Source organism: Tympanuchus pallidicinctus, unplaced genomic scaffold (genome assembly GCF_026119805.1).
Source record: "Tympanuchus pallidicinctus isolate F22 unplaced genomic scaffold, pur_lepc_1.0 scaffold5, whole genome shotgun sequence".
NCBI lineage: Eukaryota > Metazoa > Chordata > Aves > Galliformes > Phasianidae > Tympanuchus > Tympanuchus pallidicinctus.
Window position 1 is genome coordinate 41,391,086 of NW_026294769.1, and position 24,189 is coordinate 41,415,274.

The 24,189-nt window shown below is 35.8% G+C and overlaps 1 protein-coding gene across 1 annotated transcript in view; it reads left to right on the plus strand.

The window, feature by feature from the left end:
* The window catches only part of NKAIN3 (sodium/potassium transporting ATPase interacting 3), a 329,597-nt gene that overhangs the window by 166,246 nt on the left and 139,162 nt on the right, over positions 1-24,189 (plus strand). Inside the window, exon 3 of the mRNA XM_052704496.1 lies at positions 6,175-6,255. Coding sequence (XP_052560456.1) covers positions 6,175-6,255 — 81 coding nt within the window. The remainder of the gene's footprint in view (positions 1-6,174; positions 6,256-24,189) is intronic.

Genomic DNA, 24,189 nt, shown 5'->3' on the forward strand with positions numbered 1-24,189 from the left:
GAAGTGAACTGTGCTCCAAATTCACTGAGAAGCTTCATGGGCTTCCAAGACCGTATCTGCACTTTCAGCCACATCAAAGCCCCCGAATATGTTCATGGTTGATGTTCTACAGTAGAGTGAGAACTTCTGTGAGTTTTGGGAAAAGAAAAATATTGAAAGTAATATGTTGTTTTGTTTGTTTGCTTTTTTTAATGTACTCTGCTATTGATGTTTCTGGTTTAGATTAAGCTAAGTCCACTTTAACTGGAAGAATAACCAAATACTTCAGGAAAAGTATTTTTGATATCCGTTGTCTTTTCCTTAAGACTTCCCTGAAAATCGGCTTTGCTAGTGCATATGATGCCAGCAGTACACCAAACACTGAAGTCATGAAAGAATCATGTCAGATACAACAGTTTACTTCTGTAAACTGGCTACGGAAAATTGATTGGATGCATGTGTGGGTAAACTGTCCCTGTGATATTCTGTCACACTCTGGTAGAGACCTTGAATTAAGCTGAGGAGCTCTGGGGACAGACTACAGCTCTGCAGTCACAACTGAGCAGGCAGTTGTTGGTGCAGGCATTCAGAGCCATTGCTCTCCATGAGGACTGCACTAAAAGCTGAATAAACACAGAAGCAGCTGAATGCTTCTAACTCTCCCACTCTCATTAAAGCCAAGCTAGCTAGTTTAACACTGGCATTTAATGACTACATAAGCTGGAGAAATGTATTTTACATCAGTGTAAGTATTTTGAAGTAAAAGTCTGAGTAAAGAAATTAGTTTTGTTTCTTAGCTTGAATGACAAAAATTTTGGGCAGAACTGCAACATAATGGCTGACTCTTGAAGCATTGCTGACAAATGCTGTTGTAATTCCAAGTAGAAAAAGTAGTGTTTGACTTATTCTACAGAACTTCACATTCAGGACAATACAGGACAGGATGGTGATTCTGAAATAAATATGGAATTTCACTTGGCTGTGTATAAAATTCTGAGTTCTCAGAGAAGCTTGGCAAACACAAAGAGAGGGAAAAAATAGCACTAACCCCAAATGTCCTAATTAGTTTAAATATAATTATTACTACTAGGGTTTTTTATTATTATTTTCTAATTTAGATGAATTGTTGTGAACCATTTGTCCTGTCATTAAGCAGATGTGTTATTTTCAATATTTGGATATTTTGTAGCTAAGTTACGTCAGTGAAAAGTTCCCAGGAGATAAAATAGTGCTGAGCTGATTCTTAATATTCCCATATTAGCTCATTCTGAACATACAAAACATTTGCAAAGAAGGAAAAACATCTAAATCTGAGTTCTAACTGCAGTGTAATACACCAGTCACTCAGCTCCAGCGTTTTGCTGTAATCCTTTTCCCTATGAATACTTTTCCTTTCTTGACAGAACTTGCTATCACCAGCTAGATTTTCAGGCTGTTAAAATTGATTAAAAATGATAACAGGATACTTGTTAAAGTTATTTTTCCCCCTCTTTTTACTTCTAATATGGAACTTCAAAAGTCTTCCAAACAATGAGTCATATAGCTAAAATTGCACATACCTGGCCCGAAGATTAATATATTAATGAACAGTGAGAGATGACAATAATACACTCAAATAGGGGAAATATGAAGTAGAAATCTCTGCTTTATTCACCTTGATTTATTCCACTAAATGATATGATATATAGGCAGTGTATACACCCGAAAAGCCAGAATATGTTTTCTTCAATGGAGAAGAATGGCTGAACTATGTATGGGACTGTTTTACCTGCTTCACACGTTATTCAAGTATATACTGTGTGGTATCACAATATGTGTGAAATATTTAAGCATCCAAAATTGCTCCTTGAATACCATTCCTGTAAGTCCTGAGTTATTACTTCTCCACCCTGTTGATTTGTGCCCCTTTCCTTGTCGCCTTCCCCGAATATGACTTAGTAGGGCTCTGTGAGTGCATCTGAGGCACAGACAGCTATTACAGGAAAAAGATCTGTGACTGCGTAGTTGCTGCCTTTCTTTTTGCACATCCATGGGCCACCAAACGTTTCTCCTAGTGAACTATGTCAGAGGAGGTGCTGTGTTTTAGATTAAATGCACACTTGAGACGCTTTGTACACCCGAACTAAAATTACCCCAGAACGCTTGCAATTTTCAGACTTAAAAATTTCCCCTTTCTCTCTTTTCAATTTAACAAGCCATCCTTCATATATTTCCCTTTTTCTCAGTTGCATTTGTGTCCATCCAACACCAAATGTTTAACTCTCAAAGCAGTTATGTTTCACTGGTGGACGATAGGTATCTCTGTAACACTGTCAGTATGAAATCATAGAATCAACAAGTTTGGTAAAAACCTACAAGATCATTCAGTCTAACTGTCCACCTATCACCAATAGTTCTCACTAAATGACTAAATGACTTGCAGAGCTAAAAGAGGTATAAAAGTATCACTGTTATAGAGTCTGACATTATGAAAGGGGGATTTGAAAGGAACTTCCTGGAACGGACAGAAATATAACCTTTAATGTTTAGGGAATATTCTCTCCTCATAACTTATAGGCCCCCAAATGCTTCCTCAGCCCATGCAGTATCTAATCCGGAGTGCAAAAGGACAAAAACAAGAAAGCATACATTGTGTCCTAGGAATAAATCAACAGAAATTATCACCAATGTTCTGGGACCTTGTCAGCAGAAAGCATCTGTTAGGCAATAGTATCCAGATGATTTTTAGGTATGCATGATGTGAGCTATAAATAAAAATAAAATAAACACACACACAAAAACAACAACACAGCTCTCCCCATTTCTTCATCCTGTGTGGAAGATTCTTTCTTCATGCCAGATATGAAGAGGGTTTTGAAGCTGAGAAGATCAGATGAGCAAGCGATGAACTGAGTGGGACTAACTAAAGAGTGGGGCAAGAATGCCTGGATGTGAGTGGGATAAGTGTGTGCAGACACAGCAGGACCATCCAGGTAGAGTTCAGAACATGGGGTGGGAGAGGTTGAATGGCAGCTCAGATTACAAAACAGAATAAGGGAGGTGCCTTGGAAGGGAAATGATCCAATGGACCATCTCAGACCTGATGTTTCAGGTCTTTCACCTCTCCTCCACTGACAGCAGCTGTCTAACCACCTCCATGGAACTCCCTGGCCTGTTGGCCCTTCCCACAGAGGATGACAAACCATCACTGCCACCAGTTTCTCTGCTGGCACAAAGCAGAATCCTTCGTAGCAGATCTAGAAGTTTTGAACTGCATGGAATGTGTATAAAGATATCAGTTTCAGCAGAAAGGACAGACATCTTGGTTTTCTGGTGATAGCAGCTATAGAATACAAACTTGATTTGCATACAGAAGACGTGGGAAGAATTAAGCATGTGGCTGGAGAAATAAAAGGACTGTTTTTTGCTGTGCAGGCTGCTCTGGCTATTTGAATTGTATCTCTGCTCTCAACCAGCAAAACCTTTTTTTACACAAAGCAAGTCTCTTAAACTTCTCTCATGCTTTGTTTTCCCCTTGCATTCTGGGTTCTTGATTGGAGATCTCATGGTCTGATTTACACAAATGCTGAGTACTAGGCCACTGGCTGCTGAACACTGAGCTTACAAAGTGCTGTATAAACCCTAGTGTTCTGAAAATAAACAGATCTCAAAACATCTTACATTGGATGCCTTTAATGTATGAACACTTGAGTGTAATCTCCGCATGTATCAGAACATCACTGGCATTCTGAGAGCTGTATCATTCTCTCATAACATAAAATAAATTTGTTAATGCTTGTACAGTTCTCACATTACAGTGAAGAGTATCTCAGAAAACCTCATGAGGATATTAATATTCTGTCTTCAGAGCAGGGTCTGAGTGACAAAGAGAGATGGAGTACTGAGTTAGTTGTTCAGTGATTGAGTAAGGTAGGATCCTTTAAAATAAAAATATATTCCTACTAACTAATGTTTGCATTTTATTGCACAGCCACAAAGAAAAACTAAAGTGGCATGTATAACCAGAACTGTGACAGTTCCTAATTTTGTTTTCCTGCTTTTGTTTCTTAAAACTTTTCTGTTAGTACAGTCTCACTTAAGCACCTATGACGCTATATAAGGAAAAATTATGCTACTTGCACAATCAAAAAGCTGTTTTCAAATATGAAGAACAACTTTCTTACTTTAGAAATGATGCAGAACTAGTTATTGAATATGTAATTATTATGTTCTTAAGCAAAACAGAGCCTACATTTGTAATTCCCGCCATTCAGAGTGTGTTGGAGGAGCCTCTCCTTTGCACAGTGTCTGTGTTTTGATGTGCACATCTGGTTTGCACTTCTCTTTCACTAACTGCTGCATAACTAGAACAGAGTAGTAAAACAGAATAGCTTATCCTCAGAAAGCACATTCAGATAGGTTTTATCTGCGTGGTTCAGAGACCCTAAACAGATTTGTCTTAACCTGGCAGATGGAGTGTGTCTCCCATTGTTAATGTGATGGTAAATTTCATTCATGTACGAAAAAAAAATATTTCTTAAAAAGATGGAATTCTCCTGAATGCTGAGAAATCTCCTTTTTATGAACAGTTGTGCTTGAAATAAAACTGAAATCCCAACAGCTGGGTTTGTGTTAAGCATTCATTAATTTTGAGCGTTCTGCACCTGATGTTCTTAGGACACCAAATCCAGAGCTTATGATAAATTGCTATAAAGACAGCAAATGGGATAAAATGGAATATCCTCTTCTCAGTGGATCTCATGAACAGTACAGATCTTATACTGCTCACAGCTCGTGGAAGATCTGTCTGTTTTATAATAGTCCAACCTTTAGTTGCCACCCTGCCTGTCCCTTTGAGCTAGAGAATAGTGATACCTTTATTTTGTCAATGATCTCCTTCTTATGCCACAGAGATCTCCAAACATCCTAAATACCTCACAAAAATTGAATTACACAGCTAACCTGCTTTGTGTTCAGAAACCATCGTACTCATGTAAGGATAATCAAGGTGTGGAAAACTTCAGCCCTTTTCAATTGAACTTTTCAGTGTACACCATAAGGAGAAGCACATAATTGACACCTGCCTAACAAAGCCAAGTTGACAGCACCTATAGAATGGAAATAGAATCTGGCACAGTGCACATTAGGGTGTTAAATATTTCTGAATACATTGGAGGAAAACAGTAGTAAATTAGCCTCACCTGGTTACAGCTAATTAGACTTGCAAAGCCACTTAGCAGCAGTTCTCAATTGCGAAGGTTATAAGCACATAAATTTTAAGTGACTGTGCCACTGCTCATTATGATTTTATGTGACGGTAGCCTCAGTGTGATTGAGTATGCACTTAGCTAGTCAGATGTGAATGCTTCTGAGCTGCGCTGTTTGGATTGTTAATTGTGCACAGTTTTACTGTCATATATAGGTAAACAGCTTATCCATAAGGAAACAGAGGCAGTCAATTATGCTGACAATTCACACGTAAAAGATGATTTAAGGCAGACAAATAAATTTCCCATTTATGCTGTGGGTGGAGTATGGTATTCCTGTACCATGGTAAAAAGCTGGAGAACCTAGAGGAGATTTGGGTATATCCAGGTGGTAACGGTATATTATAGGATCATGTTGATAGCCATAAGGGCTGGAAAACGAATGGATCAGGCACAGTCAGCTGAAATAATAATCTAATTAAATTATCTTCTACTTAAAGACCATTAAAAAAGCAGACTAATCTTTAACATTTTCATTTTCCATCAGGATCCAAATGTCAGATCAACAGATCTTCTTTTTGGTGTTTTCTTTTTTTCTTATGTATTTCTTCATGATAGTTTGTAGAATTTGGTCCACTGAAATTATTATACTATTCTGAAATATCTGTTAAACTAAAACATAAGTTACTCACCGTCATTTTGAAAGTCAGCATTTTTAATTTAATTGATACCTGTAGGATAGTGTAAAACCATAAAGAATAAATCTGTTTTATTAGTATGCATTTAGAGCAACAAAGGCTATCTGATTTGTAATTTCCTGTGATTCTTATGAGACTTATGTGGGGAAAACTCCTTTTCAGAACTGCCTGCACTTGACTGCTCCCAGAAGAACAATGCTTACTGATATCAGGTGTTTTTAAAAAAATTATTGATCTGCTCAGTATGAAGTCCTTTCATCTTCACATTTTATTTTTTCTGTCTTTTTGCTTTCTTCCGGCTTTGTATTTAGTACACGGTGTGGACTGCCCTGTGGGTCACCTGGAATGTGTTCATTATCTGCTTCTATTTGGAAGTAGGCGGGCTCTCTAAGGTAGGTCATTTACCGTTTTTAGGTTTACGGGAGGGTGTGTTAACAACAGAACTCTTAGATTTTAGAAGGTTGGAACCACAGAGGAAAAATGTTGCTGTTTGAAATACAATCAGATATTTGATGCTGGACTCCAATAAGAACTGCAGTGTTTTTGTGAATTTGTCTATGATAGCAAACAGCCATGGTTTTGAAGGACATAGTGCAAAGTATTGGAATTAACGCTGTCTTCTGAAGTAACATCTGAAAAAAATACATTGTTCCATAGAAAATTTCAGCTTCTTTTTGATCCTTGGAAGACAGACAATTCTATTTTGGGTGAATTATTAACTGTATATAAAAAAAAATCAGAATTTCTGAAGCTGCTTTGAAAGCCGCTGAAGAAAATTACTAAGAAAGTTAATGTAATAACTTGTTGAGGAAATTGCTCTCACAAATGACAAAGAATGACTTTTTTCACATTTGAATAAAACTTTCCTTTACATGGAACGTAATGCTCTAATTCATTGAGTTCTTATTCAAACTTCTGATTAAAGCAAAAGTATTTGCTGGAATTATCAAGATATGTGTTGCACTCATAAAATGTAGCGCTTATGTTAGCATGGGTTATATTTAGCATTGTATCTACAGCAAGTTCCATATAATATTTGTAGATTATTATCAAATTTTTATGCATACATTATATTAATCTTTGTTTACTACTTCCATATTTAAATGGTTTTGGGTACGATATGCCCCAAGCACAAGCACAAGTAGATACTGGGATTATTAGTAGAATAAATGTCTGTGCTACTAATAATAGGTATAACAGTATTGATTAAACTACTGTTGATGAATACAATGAGTTTTTAGATTTTTTTTCCTTTTTTTGTTTGTTTTGTTTTGTTTTCCTGAGGAACAGCTTGATTTCAGTTTAATTTTTATGAATCTAATACATTAAGATCTTTAATCTGTTCTTGAGAAGGAATGATGAAAACTTCTGTCACCTACCATCCCAGTGTCAAACACCATATATGTAACTTGGTCGTCTTTTTTTGAAGGATGATGTTTTAGAAAAGGCATCACAGAAGTTCTGTATATATATTTCTTAAAAACTGTTTTTAAATTCTAAAATCCTTTGTCAAAAATGAAATTTCACATATACCCAAATATTTTGGCCCAAATCCCCACCAGTGTTTCTGGTTCTAAGAGTCTGGTAAATCATATGGGAGGAAGCTGGTGGGGATGGGTAAGCTGAGAACAGGGAGTCTATATCTACTAGAAACATATATGGTCTAGGTCAATAAGCTTATGGTCAAGGAATTCACTTATGTCTTGATTCTTGCTCCAAATAATATGTTACTTTATATAAAGAGGAACATTTGCATAGAAACGACTGAAAGGAGCCTGCCCCGCAGTAACTACAGTACAGTGATTAGAGCAATCTCCTAGGAAATAAATGAAATGGATTCAAGTCTTCTCAGGTTTGAAAAGGAAATAAGCCTGGCTGTCCTCCAGGTGGGCTATTTTAAACACAAGATTAATGAATAAAGGCCTCATTTTTAAGTACCGCGTAGACAGCTTAATATCAAGCTCCTTTTTCACTTCTGTTACAGAGCTGCAAATGGAATGTCAATTTTTTTTCAAAGGCAAAAGAAATAGTATTTGATGAGAAATAAAATATGTTTATAACTAATTTTTTGTTTGTTACTTTAGGTTTTTAATTGTGCTTTTAATTTCAGCTGTGCAATCCCATCAACACTGCAGCAATTAAAAAATGCCCACATGAAAAATGAAAATTGCTTATATTTTCCATGTACCACTTTCATGAAATCGAAAGCATAATTTTTGGTTTTAACTGCTCTGAGTGAAAGAAACAAATCTGCTGTTGTAACATGACCTTTTAAACTCCCACTGCAGGATGACAGATTTGTACATCCAGACACCTTTTAGCCATTGAGCTCATTAGTTCTGTGGATATTATTCTACATCTCAAAATGAAAATCTTTTAATTATCGCATTCAAGAGTACGGACAGTATGAGACATATAAGCATCAGCAAAATTCTCAAGGATTAAGAGGCAAAAAAAAACATTCCCTACAGTATATCTGAAAATGGGCTTTAATTAAGTCTTACCTGATACAATGCTTAAAGCTGTCATTTTGAAGTTTTATGTATTCTTCTTAAATAAGGGCAAGAACTTCTAACATGTACACACCAGCTTTCCATCACTAGCAATACATTCTTTAATGTGCTTTTTACTTTACAAAGAAGACTTCATTTGTTTAGTGTGCACAGTAGATATTTCTATCATTTATCTCCCTCTACTATTTCAGATCAAGTATGAAAACCGTTGTTTCTTTGTATTTATCATTCACTTTGCCAACTAATACTTTTTTTGAGGGATCAGTTTTTTACTTCTGGTTTTATCGCCTATTACCATGAAGTTTTCTTGCCCATATTATTGCCTTTTATCCAAATAAATGTATGGCAGCACTCCAGATGTTTCTACAACATTCTTTTCCTGTTGTTTTCTATATGTTACCTAAGCAGCTGGGAAATGTGCATTATTATTCTGTGATGTTTCTGTCTGTATTTCCATGGTATGCTCCTTGAGCATAAACTTTGTCTCTTTCTAGATAATTTTATGTTCAGATTTCAAGGTTGAACTGTCTGTCAGCTATGTCTGTTGCTGCTTTTGATCAAGGATTTGCATGACACAGACATATATTCAGTAGGAAACTGCTTCTAAAACAGCTTTCATTTATTATCTGTTCCTTCATTTTTGATGTTGAGTTTAGGCGAATGTGACTTCTAATGTCTGTGGCACTAACCTCATTATACTTTCCACTGTATTCAAAGGAAATTTTGCATCTCTTAAATAGTAAAAAGTTCTTTTTCACATACATTTTCTAGTAAAATTTACTTTTATCAATGCGTCCTTATTAAACTAAAGACAGAAGTATCGCCTAATTTTTGTATAGCTCTTCAGTTATTGGATAAAATTGTAACTGTTAAAATTAATTATTTATTCCATCTGAAGGAAAAAATGGACTAATAAATTACTTGCTACAGATGCTGTGGGAATAAAATCTTAGTGCTCTTTTCTAAACAAAATATTATGCAACAGAATGAGGGCTATCCGTGTGGACTTTATTCTGTGTTCTTCTGGAATCCACTTGACCTCCTTTGGTGCATGTCGTCAGTCATTAACTATTGTACAATTATATCTAATATCTCAAATTGAGCATGTTAAGCACAAAACTAATGACATTTTACAAATAATAGAGATCCAAAGGTATACTTGGGGCTTGTAGTTGTCTTTTTTTAAGAGCTTTTTCACTTTTTTTTTTGTTGTTGTTGTTACTGTGGTTAACTGTGGAATGAAAACAAGCACTGCTTGAATTTAGGCTAACAGTATAAAACATAGTACACTAATATATACTAATGTGTGCAAAGTGAGAAAATTAAAGCAATTATTTTGGCTTAATTAGCATCATAATTACTTCTACGGTATAGCCTGTTACAAGAAGTGTATGAACAAAGTTGGCAGCATCTATAGATCAGCAAAAATAAGTTCTAAAATTAAGAAAAAATAAATGAAAGTAAAATCTGTTTGGAAAATTAGTAGGGAGGGTGGAAAGTAGAGTAGAATTCCTTAGTCTAAGAAAAGACTGAATGTAAAGCCTGAAAAATCTACTCAACTGTTAACAATTCTTATGTGGAAGATCAGTTGTTTTCATATCTGATGGGAAGAGAGTCAAGAAATAATTTGCTGAACATGTAGAAGACTTGCTTGAAATTTTAAGGGAAGACTTCTGGTAATAAATAAACTGAGTAGGATCTAGTGCTGCTACAAAGCTCCATCACTGGATGTGAAGTAAAGGAATATTGATCCAGGATGATCTAGAGCACTCTTTGTCCCAGCTATTTTTAATCTTTAGAAATTACCCTCTGTTAAGCTAAAATTCCAAGTTAATGTCCATGGTAATTTTTTGAGTGGGAGTGCAAATTTGAAAAAATGAGTGGAAGTTGAAAGTGTAATACCTCATCTTTAATCAGCTGATTAGACTGTCATTGTAACTGTGGCTGGAATGACATTCCAATTGAGGAACTTGAGGTGGCTGTGGCTTTTCCCTTCAGAGCATGTGTGTGTGGACACAGAAGATGAGGAAGCCCAATGGAGGCTGCAAGGTGGCTGATAGCAGTTCTTGAGCATGTATGATGGGATTTTAGTTTTCAGCTACGTGACACCAAGTGGGAAGCAGAGCTGTTATTGCTCTTCAGTCCTGGCAGAGACTAGGCGTATGAAACACAGAAGACTCGCTTTCTTTGTGTTCTGTTGATGGATTATTAATTGAACACAAATCACTGCCACTCACAGTAAAATATTCTTCAATAAAGAAAATGTGATAGTGGTAATAGTACATTTCCTCCTTGTTGGATGTGGTGCCATACTGTCGTGGACAACTCAGCTGAAAATTTCTTCCCACACACCTTTGACTTATATTAACTGCTCTTGATCAATATCTCTCTTAGGCCTTGAGAGAGACTACATATCCAGTATTCTTATTATTCTCTTAGCCTACATGTTTCTATATATGTCCATTTTTTCTATATGTTCTGTATGTTACAGGTGATATCATTACTTGCTACTAGCTGTAATATGCGCAGTAATGGAATACACTAAAGCAGGGGATGAATGTAGCTGTAGGCAATCTCCAATTTCTAGACATTACACATGACTAGTTTAATGACAGTAGTTAATTATAATCTTTTCTTAGTTCTAATAAAACTCATTTTGCAGAAATTAAACCTGATGAAAGGAAAGTTTTCATTTCCTTAAAATTCGCTCCTTCTTGCTTCTTCCTCATTTCCTCTTAAATCCTCTAGAGTTTGTAGAATTATTGTTTTTAAAATTATGTTCCAGAATCTTCTCAGATATGGGGAAATTAGAAATGCTAATTGAGCACCATTTAAGTCAACAGATGAAAACTAATATAAAGGAAAAGAAAACCAGGCCCAATAAAAGTTACAATGCTTGACTCACACAATCCACTTGAATTCAGTCTTCACTCTTTCTTTGAACTAGCTCTCAAAAGTAACAGCAAATAAGCATTCTGTAGAAACATTTGGCTTTTTCCTTTAAATTACTATTATTATTTTGCCCTTTCTTACAATAAAGTTTCCACTAAAATGTGTTTGCTAAAATGTAAAGTTCTAATATGACTTCTTTCATGCAAGTTTCTCCTCCCATCCTTTTCTTTTTCTTTTTTTCAGTCTCTTTCAGTTTACTGTGTTAAGTTTTAACGAAATACATGCTCATTCTTAAAGGACAATTATCACACATCTAGCTTGGTAGCATTACTGAAGCATAAGGTCAATCTGCAAAAATATTTGTGGAGCAAATGGGACACAGATAAATGCCACAGAAACTGCAAAATGTGTCATTCTGATGTTAGTTAGTTTGTTTAGGTGATACGATCACATCGCAGAAAAACTTAATCAGGAGTACGTTCCAGATGGTGCAGAAATTGAATTTCATATCCTTTCAAGTGACATTTACAGTGATTCATGAAAATACGTTTTTTAAATGAAATTAATGTCATTTTTTAGCATCTTGAAGCTAAACTCTAAGGCTGATATTTGGAAGAGGCCACCATTCTTCATTGATTTAACTAACTGAGATGGTATCGGTGGTGGTGTTTTGGGTTTTGTTTTTTTTTTGTGAACAATAAGCCATTTAAATCCATAGTTGATTGGCTTTTGGAATGATAAGTGTGATATACATTGCTAGATAACTGCTACAAAAATAAACTTATTAATATAAACGTTGCATTCACATTTGTTTCAGTTCACTAGCTTAGACTTTCAGATACTTCTAGGATTTTGAAGTTAAAAAGTTTTCTGATTGTATACAAATGATTAGGTCATGGCCTGAACCACTAATTGAGCACCTGGTGAAGGGGCACGGAGGCTTGGGAGCACAGGTGTAAGCAATTCCACTGCATGACCAGAAGGAGTGGCCCCAGGATCCACCCCTTTCTAACGTCATTTAAGGGCTGGCAGCCAGAGGGAAAACATTGCTACTGGAGTTTGCGTCCTTTTGGGAGTTTCTTGCAATAACTGATCCATGGGAAGGGGGTAAGCTGTTCCTTTATTGTTACTGAATTGAGGCTATTGTGTTTCTTCTGAAAACTGGTCAGTAGCATTTATAAGAAGTGCTAAAATGTGTGTTATTTCAGAGAGAGAAGGCAACTAATTTGTGAAAGAACATTTAGATATGACAAAGAAATAAGGATGTTGTCATAGCCTGAAATGGGTCCTTTGGTGCAGAAAGACGTGTTGTGATGTCTATTAATGCCAGGAGACTAAATAACTGAATACCTATACTGTAACTGTGCTTTAACAAAATCTGAAAAGGAGTTGAGATGTAGAACAAGAAGATAAGAACGAGGAGTCAGAATGTATGAGGGCAGGAGGGATCATCTAGTAAGTTCAGTCAAGTATTTAGTCTTATTCTTATCAGGATAATGAAGTATATGTGTATGTTTTTTCCTGCTCTTCAGTGCTTACTTGTGAATTTTCTATGGTGTTGAAATCTTTTCATATTTCATGACTTTGTTTTTTGGTATCCTGTATCTTCAGCAAATGCTGTGACTTTTCTGTTGTCTGTCTGCCAATTCATTTTTCACTGCCCCTGTTCTAGTTAACCTAGAAGATGCTAGTGGTGCTGAGTATTCGCTACAGGGGATAGTCAATTCAAATTCTCCACCCTATTGCATTGATTCTCTTCTTTGTGGAAAGAGGAGAACCTTATCTGAGTCATGGCTTGCTTGTGAGGCAGTGTGGTAATTCTGTCTGTGTGTAAGAGTAAACCTAGGTTTGATTGCTCTGGATATTATTTTATGTAATTATTGAGAATATTCTGTGTTCGTTATTATGCTCTTAATGTATGGAAAGGCAAAATTGTGGAAACTCATTTAAATCTTTATTTTTCAGATATGATGCTATTCTAACAAAATCTGTATGAAATATTTTCATTATTTCATTAATCAAATCTTATATTAGGCATTAGATTGACCATTGTCTGTCCAGCAACTTCTAATGGCTGACGTGACTAACTGATGTGTATAGATTTTGATGGTTCTGTATGGCAATGTGCTTATATTAGTGGTAGCACTGGCTCTATTTATTACCAGCTGAGGTTAAATTTTTTTTTTTTACTGATATTTTCTATACATTATTTTCCATTTGTAAATTAACTTTTACAGTATTATTTCTTATGTTGGTCAAGTAAGGAGTTCTTTGTAAGGAAGCTTGTCATTATAACCTGTCATCTAGTAAACATTTGCATTCAGATGATAGTTTTAAGATCTCTTTTTTGTAGGGAATTTTGTACTGATTCATAAAGGTCTTTTTCCATTTCAAGACAATACTTGCTAGGAACAGACTGTAATTTTATATGCTTTCCTTAATGTATGCATAAGGCAGTCTAAGATCTTGATGGAAGTACAGAGGACAGCAAATCTAAAAATGTTCTTCCTATGCTTAACTGGATTTACCATGCTTAAAACTCTCATACATCTTACGAAGCCTCATAACTGTGAAAATTCAGGGTATTGGTTAGATACACATGTTAACATGGACCTATGTTTGACCAGGAGGAGAAATGCAAGAAACAGTCAATCTTTCATCAACACCAGACATTATCTAGAGGACTATATTTGTAGCATTTGTGAACCCTGCTTAACTTAGGAGAAGGCAAGGGGGTAGTTCAAGACTTAACTTTGTGTAGGTATACAATTAACAACTAAGTTGATATTACTGATTACTCTGAATCTGTATATCAGGTCAGAGATTTTGTGGTTCTTTAGGATTTTCTAGGTTCTCAACACTAGATGTGGATATTCTTGAACTTTTTAAATTAACAGCTGCCTAAAATGGCTTTACTCTATGGGTCAGGTATAGGCATTTTTCCTTTGGGCTTTTTGAATGGAAGGTTAATCCTGATGGGCCCACCAGGACCTGGCTTTCACAAGAGTTTTCAAAAAGTGCAAAAAAGTGTTTTTTCCTTAGCTCCCATTGAGTGGTTCTTAGTAGGGTCCTTATCCCAATATTCATTTCTGTTGAAGGCTTCAGCAATCAGAGAAAACTGGTTAGCTCAAAATTATACCTTGAGTAAGCCTCAAATGTATTTCATAGAAGTCTGTAGCAGTCCTTTCTGTTGTGGATTGCTTGACATTTATATTGAGTTAACTTGTTAATTAGGCGGTGGCTTTTGATCAGGTAAATCACCAGAAGTAGTCTCTTAATCTATGCGGTTCAATACTTGGTTTGTCTCTTACCTTTGATATCTGTGTAATAATGCATTTAGCTTCCATAAGAAGGAACTGTTTCTTGTGTAGATTACGTTCCCTTTCTGTTGTAGAATCACCTTTCTGGCTTTTCCTTTTCCAGCTGTCCTTCAGGGAAGTTCTTGAGGCATGTTGATGATGTGACTGAGGTTTATTATTAATGTGTGAGCATTCCTTTGAGTTCTTCAGCTTGGATTAATGAGGAAAGAGTGCAATAATCCCAGCATGGATTTGTCGGACCTCCTGCCCTTTGCTTTGCTATGAGATTTATTGTCAGTGGCTTTCTTACACTAGGAATAATGCTGAGTCTGTTTTGACATATTCAATCAAATGGGGAGAGAGGCTTTGAAAAAGTCACAGCGCTGGAAATGGTGATTGCCTGAGGCTTCCTTTCAAGGCCAACCACTACTTATCAATATGATTGTCTTTGTTATAGTAGCATTGTGTATTTGATTCTCTCTGTGTGTTTTTTAAGAGAGCATGTAGAAGACCTTTTCAGAAGTGTTTCAGATGTTTTAGAAGAACTCTTGCTTTGCAGGTGGAGAATATAATATGTCTGTCAGGCTTTTGTTCCATGACTTTTCTCTGCATGCTTGGAAACACCTTTTTTTTTTTTTTTTTTAATCTGTATTTCCCCCACACTTTGGAGATCCTGATATTCAGGTTTGATTTGCAAGGTTTTGCTGAAAAGTTTCCTTGTTTCTGTTTTGTTTGAAGGTTTGGATGTCTTTTGTACTGGGACTGAACTTTCTAGGCTGGCTGCTGAACCTCCTCTGTTTATTGCTGTGCTGTGAGGAGTATAGGTGTTATTTCTAAGACCCAGATTAATTCTTGCTGCAGATATAACATAACTGATTCATTTTTACCTTTATTTTCTGGGAATTATGGATGATATTTTCACTTCTTATCTATGTTTTTACTCCATTCAATAAGTTTCCTTCGTTTGATTGAAGTGATGAACTGCTGGCCAAGTTTCTCATGGCCTATATTGGCAGGGCAGATGACTTTCCTTCTGAGGCATCTCATCCTGACTAAATTAATGCTGCTTTTTACCTCTTCCTGAGGCGTTCTCAAGTGTACCTTACTTCTTCCACTTGAGAGATGGGCTGTTGAATAAAAGACTGCATTCAGTGGGGAAAAAACAATGCATGTCCAGCTATAGAGAAACTGATTTTCATTAGATTTTTGTTTCAAATATATTTGTACATTGTTTAACTTCAGAGTTACTCATGCTGTTTTGGGACTATTTTCATATTCTCCATGCCTACTTTGAATTGCAGCGATATTTTGCTTCAAGGCATCTTGTGTCCTTTTGTCTATTTTTCCCCCCCCATGGAATACTGTTTTTTGTATTGTTATATGCTGTACAGTTGTAGACATGGTCCATCCCCCCTGCACATTAGCATAGTCAAAGGAAATTACTTTGTGAAAGCTAGTGATAAGTCTTAGTAATTATTCTTCGCATATTGATATTTTTAGCTATATTAGGCTTAGTTTGTATATATTTATTTACTCTTATGAATCAGCTTATTATCTGATGATACTTAGGAAGTATCTTCAATTCTGATTTTTAAACAGTGATTTCCTATTTAAAAAAAAAAAATTAAATCGTGTGCTATCATGTTCTTTGGGAACTCCTTGCATCACTCTGCAATACACTAATATTTGTAAAAATTACTGCACCTTAAAATATGCTTAGGATGCTGATTTACGTAGTTTTAATATATAAAATAACTAAATAGTTTTAAAGTATTCCTTAGGACTCAAGGGAACAGTATGGAGCTGTGTCAGTGATGGTTCAACTTGGGTATTACAAAAGATTCTTCACCAGAGTGTAGTCAGGCAAGTGGAACAGGTTCTCAGTGACACAGCACTGAGCATTCTGGAAGTGAATAAATGCTCTTGGGCACAGGATTTGAATGTTGGATGGTGCTGAGTGGAGCTAGGAGTTGGACTTGATGGTCTTTGTAGGCACCTTCAACTTGGGGTGTTCTATGATTCTAGGGAGCTTTGAGAGATTTTTAGCTTTGGCAGCAGTATCTTTCTCTCTTATGAACTGAGAAATCCTGAGATCATGTTTCACAACTGTAATTAGGCACCTTGCTTAAGCAGTTCAGGATCATATTAACTTCTTCCAAATGGTTTATTCTCCAGGATTCAGTTTTCAAGTCTGTTGCAAAACTAGCATTCCCTGCTTTCTAGCTATAACACTTTGCTTTTGCCTGTAATCTAACAGATTTTGTTTTGTTGATCCCAGTTTACCAGGTAGTCCAGATGGCCCAGTACAGCTGCCTGTCTCTTCCCTATCTACTCTCCTTTATTTGTGTCATCTGCAAGTATATCCACTCCAAGCAGTGATTTTTATATTTACTTCTAGATCACTAATGAAAATATTGAACAAAATCAGACTTCAGTGCCAGGAGAGTCCTGCTAGAAAGACTCTTCGACTGTGATTTTTTTTCTCCATTGACAGCTATGTTAATTAATAGGACCTCAATCTATTTAATTTTCAATCCATTAAAAATGTGCTTCCTTGTTTTGTGTTTTTTTTTTTTCAGTAAGATTGTTTTTGAGTGCCTTTTAGAGCTCTGAGAAAATAATTTTCTTGCACCTGCTTATATCAACTCAAATTTTAAATTCTTGAGGCAGTGAAACCAAGTTCATTTAACAAGTTCTAGTATCTTCTGAAATCTGGGTGACTGATATTTACCAGTTTTCAAACACTTGATTTTTGTCATTCTTTACTCAATTTCTTTGAGACTGCTAGGTTATCTTTGAACTGTTGCATGTATATATATTTGGAACCTTACAGAAGTCTTGCAGTGTTCTCATGCTTTTCTAAAAATTCTCTACATTCATTTGTTTTGACAACCAATTTATGTCTGCAAATCCAGAGATGAGGACATAATGATTTATAAATTTATACAACCAATCTAAACCACTTAATTTAGGAATTACTTTTCTTCTTTCTGTTCTTTATTAAAGTTCATGCATAGTTAAAGATGTCTGCCTTTTCTGTCTCTCGAAAAGAAAGATTGTAGTTTTTCTGTAGGGTATATATCATATATATCACCTTTATAATTCTTCTTATATCTTCTGTTTCAAATTAATCTTAATTAGCTGCTTCTGATAGTCTTTAACTGTATCATTGTAGATTTTACCTGATATATCTTTCTTCCCCATTAAATTTTCTCCATTATATGTCCTCTAATTTATATCAACTTAAATCTTTTCTTTATTTTTACTCTGGCTGTTGCTGAGGAACAGACTAATACAGTGAGAGAGTTTGTGTTGCTGAAAACTCTTGTATCCATTAATTGAGCAAACTTCCACGAAGAACAAATCCTTTGTGGTTAAATGCTTGTGTATTTGGCCCATTGCAGAGGAAATAATAGCTGAAAGATGGAACAGTAAAAAAAAAAAAAAAAAAAACAAAACTGCCTCCATAGAAGGAAAAGTTGCTGCAACTTATTTCTTGCTTGATTTTTCTGTTACCCAGCTACAAAATAGGCAGCTCAATTTCATAAACAGCACTTGCTTAGCTCTGTCTCTGAGAGAATTGCTGTTACAGGTGCTATATAATGTTTTGCTGGTAATTACTGTCTTTAGTTTACACTAAACTGGAAGAAAAACCACAGTTCCTTTGGTATTTCTTCTCAGCTTCTCTTCTTCACCCAAGCCACCCAGCTCTGAACCAGGATACCCATAGACTTATCAGTGCCTGAAACTCCAGGCAGTAGTCACTTAGGGCCTCTTCAGCCCTTCTCCCATACTGTTCAGTGCTTTGGACATCCTTTGATTCTCACAGAATGGTGTAACAAAATACTTTTTCCCTTGCTGAGAAGTCTTCCCTGTGTTGTTAATATGCACACCCTCTCCATCTGCTTCATATAGGCAATTAGGTTAGCATACCCAAAAGGTTGTTAAAACCTAAAGCACTTCAGCAGTGGGAAAAAATTACTAATTATTGTCCTATAACATGGTGTGGTCCAATTATTTATATGCTTTCTTTTACAGCTTCAGTTTAGCAGAACACAACTATCTTTAAATGCATGACTAATCTCATTAAACTCAATAAAATTACTTAAATGCTTACAAATGCTTACTGTGCATTTAAGTAGTTTGCTAAGTCAGCGTTAAAATAAGAAGCAATCCATAGACTTTTCCATTTGTCATGTCAAGTTTAGGAAAGGGAGAAGGCTTTAATATAACATCTGGAAAAAAACACTGAATATTCCTTAGGTAAGAGGTTCTTTATTCATGCAGTAAAGTTGAAATGCAATGATGTAATATAATGTGTAGTGACATACTAGGTAAATGTTGATATGTGGATCTGAATTATTCTATGTTGTAATGTTCATAACATAACAATATCCTTGTGGTAGTATCAGTTAACAGCATTTTCAAGTAATCTAGGTTGCATTTACTTGTATTGATCTTGTATATATTACTGTGGCACCTCTTCTGTTGTGCTTGTGCTTTATTTATTCTTCCAGTATTTATTAAGTGAACTAAAAGGAGGGGTGGGGGGAGAACTGGAGTCAGGAAAAGTCAGGGAAGCATGAGTACAAAATTTGTGTTAATGATTTTATCTTTTTATCTCTGTTTTATCTGCCTATTTCTGAAATACTCATTGTTCTTAGAAAACAATGTAACTTTATAAAATAAAAGGGAATTTAAGCCATTCTTAAGACCCTAAAAAGACTCAAAGACAGAAAGCATTAGATTTCTTGTAAGAGGCTGCATTATCTATTTTTATGCTCTGCAGTTTGCACTGTAAAGGGTCATGCATTACAATTTGTTAAGTCATAACCCTGGAACAGGCTGTCTATACAGGTTGTGGAGTCTTTTTCTGGAGGCATTCAGGACCTCTCTGGACACCTTCCTGTGTGTCTTGCTGTAGGGAACTTGACTTTGTAGGGGATTAGATTAGATCTCTTGAAGTCCCTTCCAACCCCTACAATTTCTAGTATTTAAAAAGAGATAATAAAAAGGAAGGGAATCAACTTTTTTATTCAGGTAGATAGTGATAGGACAAGGGGGAGTAGTTTTAAGCTCAAGGAGGAAAGATTTAGAAAGATGTTGGGGGAAGCTCTTCACAGAGAGAGGTACTGGAACAGAGCACCTACAATCTCTCTGGGCAGCCTGTCCCTGGAGGTGTTCAAGACCAGGTTGGATGGGACCCTGGGCAGCCTGGTCTTGTACCAGAAGTGGAGATTGGTGCCCTGGCATCGGAGGGCAGTTGGAACTTGATGATCCTTGGGGTCCCTTCCAACACTAGCCATTCCATGGTTCTGTGATAGCTTCAAGACTGTGAATGTTGTAATAAATGATGTTTCTCACATGGCTTATCATTTAATTTAGTATCTGTATTTTGAGTCTCATGTTCCCTTATTTAGTGTTTTGCCAAATGTAAAATAAATTTGTGCATGAAATAAGTGATATTAAATATCTTGCAAGATCATGTTCTGCCTTTCTAACAAACTTATCACTCCCTTTTGCTTGTAAATCCACTTGCATTAATAGATTATTTTGTCAGTCCTTGAGTTAGTATTCAAGTTCTTCTGTGGAGGAAAAGAAACACAGAAGTTTATAAGTTGTGCTCTGATAAAGAGAAGTTATATAACTACACATAGTACTGAAAACAAAAACAGCATACTTTCCTACTCCTTATGTATAGACTCAAGGTAAATGCTGTTTTTAGGAGGAAGAAAACAATCTTGTTTTGTGAATATTTCATTTCTGAGAAATTCTGTTAAATAGACCATACTTCTTACCCTTGTGAATGGGATGGTGTAGCCCAACCATATTCAACTACCAGGGTAAAATTTTGTTTACCATGAAGCACTATCCACTAACCCAGCTGGGTCACCATGAGCTATTTAGTTGTCCTCTACGTATCTTTCATCTCTTGGTTTCTGAACAGCCATTGCTTGGATATTTGACTCATGAAAGACAACCATAACGTGTATTGTTTATTTGTTCCTCCCTGGGTTTATCTGCCTCTTCTAAAAAGGAATATGGATGCTGTGGTGTTCTGAATTACCACAATGAAATGCTACTACTCAGAGGTAATTGAAAACACCCAAAAACATTGTTTATAGTTATTTGGCGTCTGAAAAAATTGGTCACTTGGGCTTGATGTATGGGACCCAAAATGTGTTAGGGATCTCTGGTACCTGGGTAGACTTTGTCTTACATTTGAGAAGCAGAAGTCAAGTGTAAGATTTATATTTATACAGCAAAGAGGCATACTACAAGTTGCTAGAATCAATGACTCTCAAAATTGCCCTACCATTGAATGATGTGTGAATAATTTAAGACTTTTGTTAAATGTGCAGAAGTCAAGTTACCCTTGCAGTGATACTCATGGTAAATCGCCAGCAATTTAATGTGTTTCTGAAAACCACAGGCAGCAATTTACGGAAAAGATTAGACCTGTTACTGTACACATGTGACACTTTCTTGATTTAAACTGTCATTCTGAGAAGCTGTTAACTGGCGGACAGAGTTTAGGATGAGGTTATAAAGTTTAGTGGGAGACTCTTAGCAGCTAAGGTTGAGCTCTGTTTCTGCTTGGTAATGTAGACCTCCTACCATGACTGAAATACGCATGCAAGCAAATTAAGGGTTTTCAAGGGAAGTTATATGTGATCTTTTTAGATATTTGTGTACTGCAGTACTGTATAGTTTTGTGTTTATGAGATGTAAAATATCAGCACAGTAATGTATTTCCAAAATACCTTCTTATTTTGAGGTATCTCAGAAATACTGTTTTTAAGTGCTACAGATGGCAGACAATACAGCAGTGTGCATCTGCTTCATCACTTTGTCTGATCTCTTTAACTGATGTTTATCAGAGTTGTTTATGAAGGTGATCTGTTCATGTTGGTGAATCACACTGAGCTGGAAAGGAGAATATCCACTGTTAGTTTAATTATCCACCAAAACTAAAGTCCTCAAAGAGGAATTTCATTTAGTGCTGTTTACCTGGAAAGTAATTTGAACAGTAAGAGTCAAAGACAGGAAACCAATACAATAAAAAATGATCTTAAACACTGGAGGACATATTAAAAGACCACTGTGAAAAGGTGTACTGTAACTTAGGTGTTTAAGACTTTAGAAAATAGTGAGATATTGTCATATATAAAAAGAAATGAAGCAGAAGACTGGGATCTGAACTATGTGTACGAGGGCATTGGAAGAGAAGCACTAGAGTAAGTTCTATTGAGCTGTGCAAGCCAGGAGTTCCCAAGAGCAGATGAGCACTTGTGGTACAGACATGTAACACAAGCAACAATGGAAAATGCCCTGCAACCTTTGTTGTAAAACTGCCGATGTGTAGTTTAGTTGTTGGTAATCTAAGTGATGCCTGAGAGATTACTACTCCTATTTCCAGCCAAAGTGGTAAAAAGTTTCAGCTGGTCATCACTTCAGAGAATGTCTTAGTTTCTGGCAGGGGATTGAAGTTTGTTTCTATACAATGAATGGATATTGCTTCTGTATTATAACAGTAAATTGAATGTTTAGTATGCACTATATTAATGTTTGTACCCATAGGTTAGATATCAGCCTGGTGTTCCTATATCACCTTCAGTCATGCCAGGTATGGAAAAACTTATTTAACCAAATTCTTCAAGAAAATAAATAAAATAGAAGAGGCAGGTAAATATAGCAAAGGACAAGAATGAAATCAATACCTTTCCCCTTACACTTGAACAGCTTTGCAGGAAGGCAGTACTAATTCTATAAGATTGTAATGAAATATCCCAGTATCTGCTATTCTGTGCATTACAAGTACATTCGCAGGAATATCCAGCAGAAGATGAGGGGAGAAAATGAGCTGAATTATCCTTCAGTAAACAAAAGTATAGTTTCAGAGGGGACCTGGTTTATTCTTTGTGCTGGACTACATAGGGTGTTGAAAAATGGCAGTTAGCATCTGGGGATGTAATTACTCAGCCAATATTTTGGTCAGTGTTCTCTTAGAAATCTAGGAGGAAATGTCAGAATTATTTACAAGACAAAACTTTGTAGCAAAAATGTCTTACTGGGACATGTTTCTTATTTTCATGTTTCTTATTTATAATTCAGTTCCTATGCCTGGAATATTGGAGATACAGTAAAAAATCTTTCAAATACGTAAATATATATACATGCATATGAACAGAGACACATTTATCAACTTGCTTTAATAAAACTTGTCTTTTGAGTTTCTGTTAGGTGGGTTCCTGGCCCATGTAATTCTTTCCTGTGATGGTATGTTGATTGGTCTTCCCACACAGGATCCTGTCAGTGAGAAGTGGTAGAGAATGCATAGTGCTACTGCTGTGGAATCTCCTGCCTCAGACTTAAGTACATGAATTTACCCCACTGAGGGAAGGCTAATATGAGTTACGCAAGGAGTTCAGCAGTGCTGCATTGTTGATAAGCCCTAAAATAAGCAAGGAAAAAGTAAACTGCCGTCTTAAAATCATTGATTTCCTTGTTTCAAATGGCATGCTCTGAATTAGTATCTGCTTTCATTTTTGATGTTTGTTAATGCTAGCTCACTCACTTATCCTCTACAAGTGAAGCTTTAACAGTTCCTTGAAAAATGACTAGTTTTCTTTTCAACTTCCACAGACAAAACTAGAAAATGTTAAATGTTCATCATAGAAGTTAACAGTGAAGTGATTAGTGAATACAGATGGACATTGGCCCATTAGCCTGGTATTACATGAGTTATTTCAAAAGTAAGATCAATATTTCACAAGTAAATTCCAAGTGAACTGTGAAATCTTTCCTCACCTTTTGATTTTTCTGGTGTGAAGAGCAGCTTTAAATTGGGTCAGTAGTAGTAATTATTGCATCAGCCAGACACAATGCATGGAAGAAATGGACTGTGTGTTATAGATGAGGTTCTATGATCTGTCCTGGTTACAGGTTAAATATGTAGAAGAAACTTTGAGATGTGTCAAAGAAATGTAGCTCTTTCTCACATTTCTTTTTAGAGAAGAGAATATGAGAAATAGCAAGTGCAGATTTCTATCTCTTCTGAAATTCTGCAAATTAGTTTTATTTCTAACATCGTGTCTAAAGAAGGTAGACTACCAAATTCATTTTTGTAAATACATTTGGAATTTGTATTAAATACTTTGCTCTCATTTGTGTGCTCATTTACTTCGTTTCTCTCTGATACTGCGCAAATGCACACCCTCCAAATGTCTGTGGATTGTTTCCTGTTAGTCTCCATCTGATCATATGCTGTGCCTTATCTTTTGCTTGGCTACCTGATGTTTAACAAGTAAGAGTACCAGTTAATGCTTCCAAAGAGCAAGAACCAATCTAAAATTGCAATAACTCATATTTCCACGTCTCAAATGTAAGTCTTTAATCGGCTGTTTCAAAATCAAAAACTTTCTTTAAAGACAATGTAAGAAAAAAAAAAAACACAGTGATTTATCGATTATTACACTGATTATTGCAATGTAACTAAGCATATATTTATGCAGTTGTAGATTCTTTTGTATTGTTTATGCATTCACTGTATCTGGTTTTGATCTGAGGATGTTGCTATCAACTGTTAGTGTATGTGTAATATGCTTTTAAAAAAATTTGC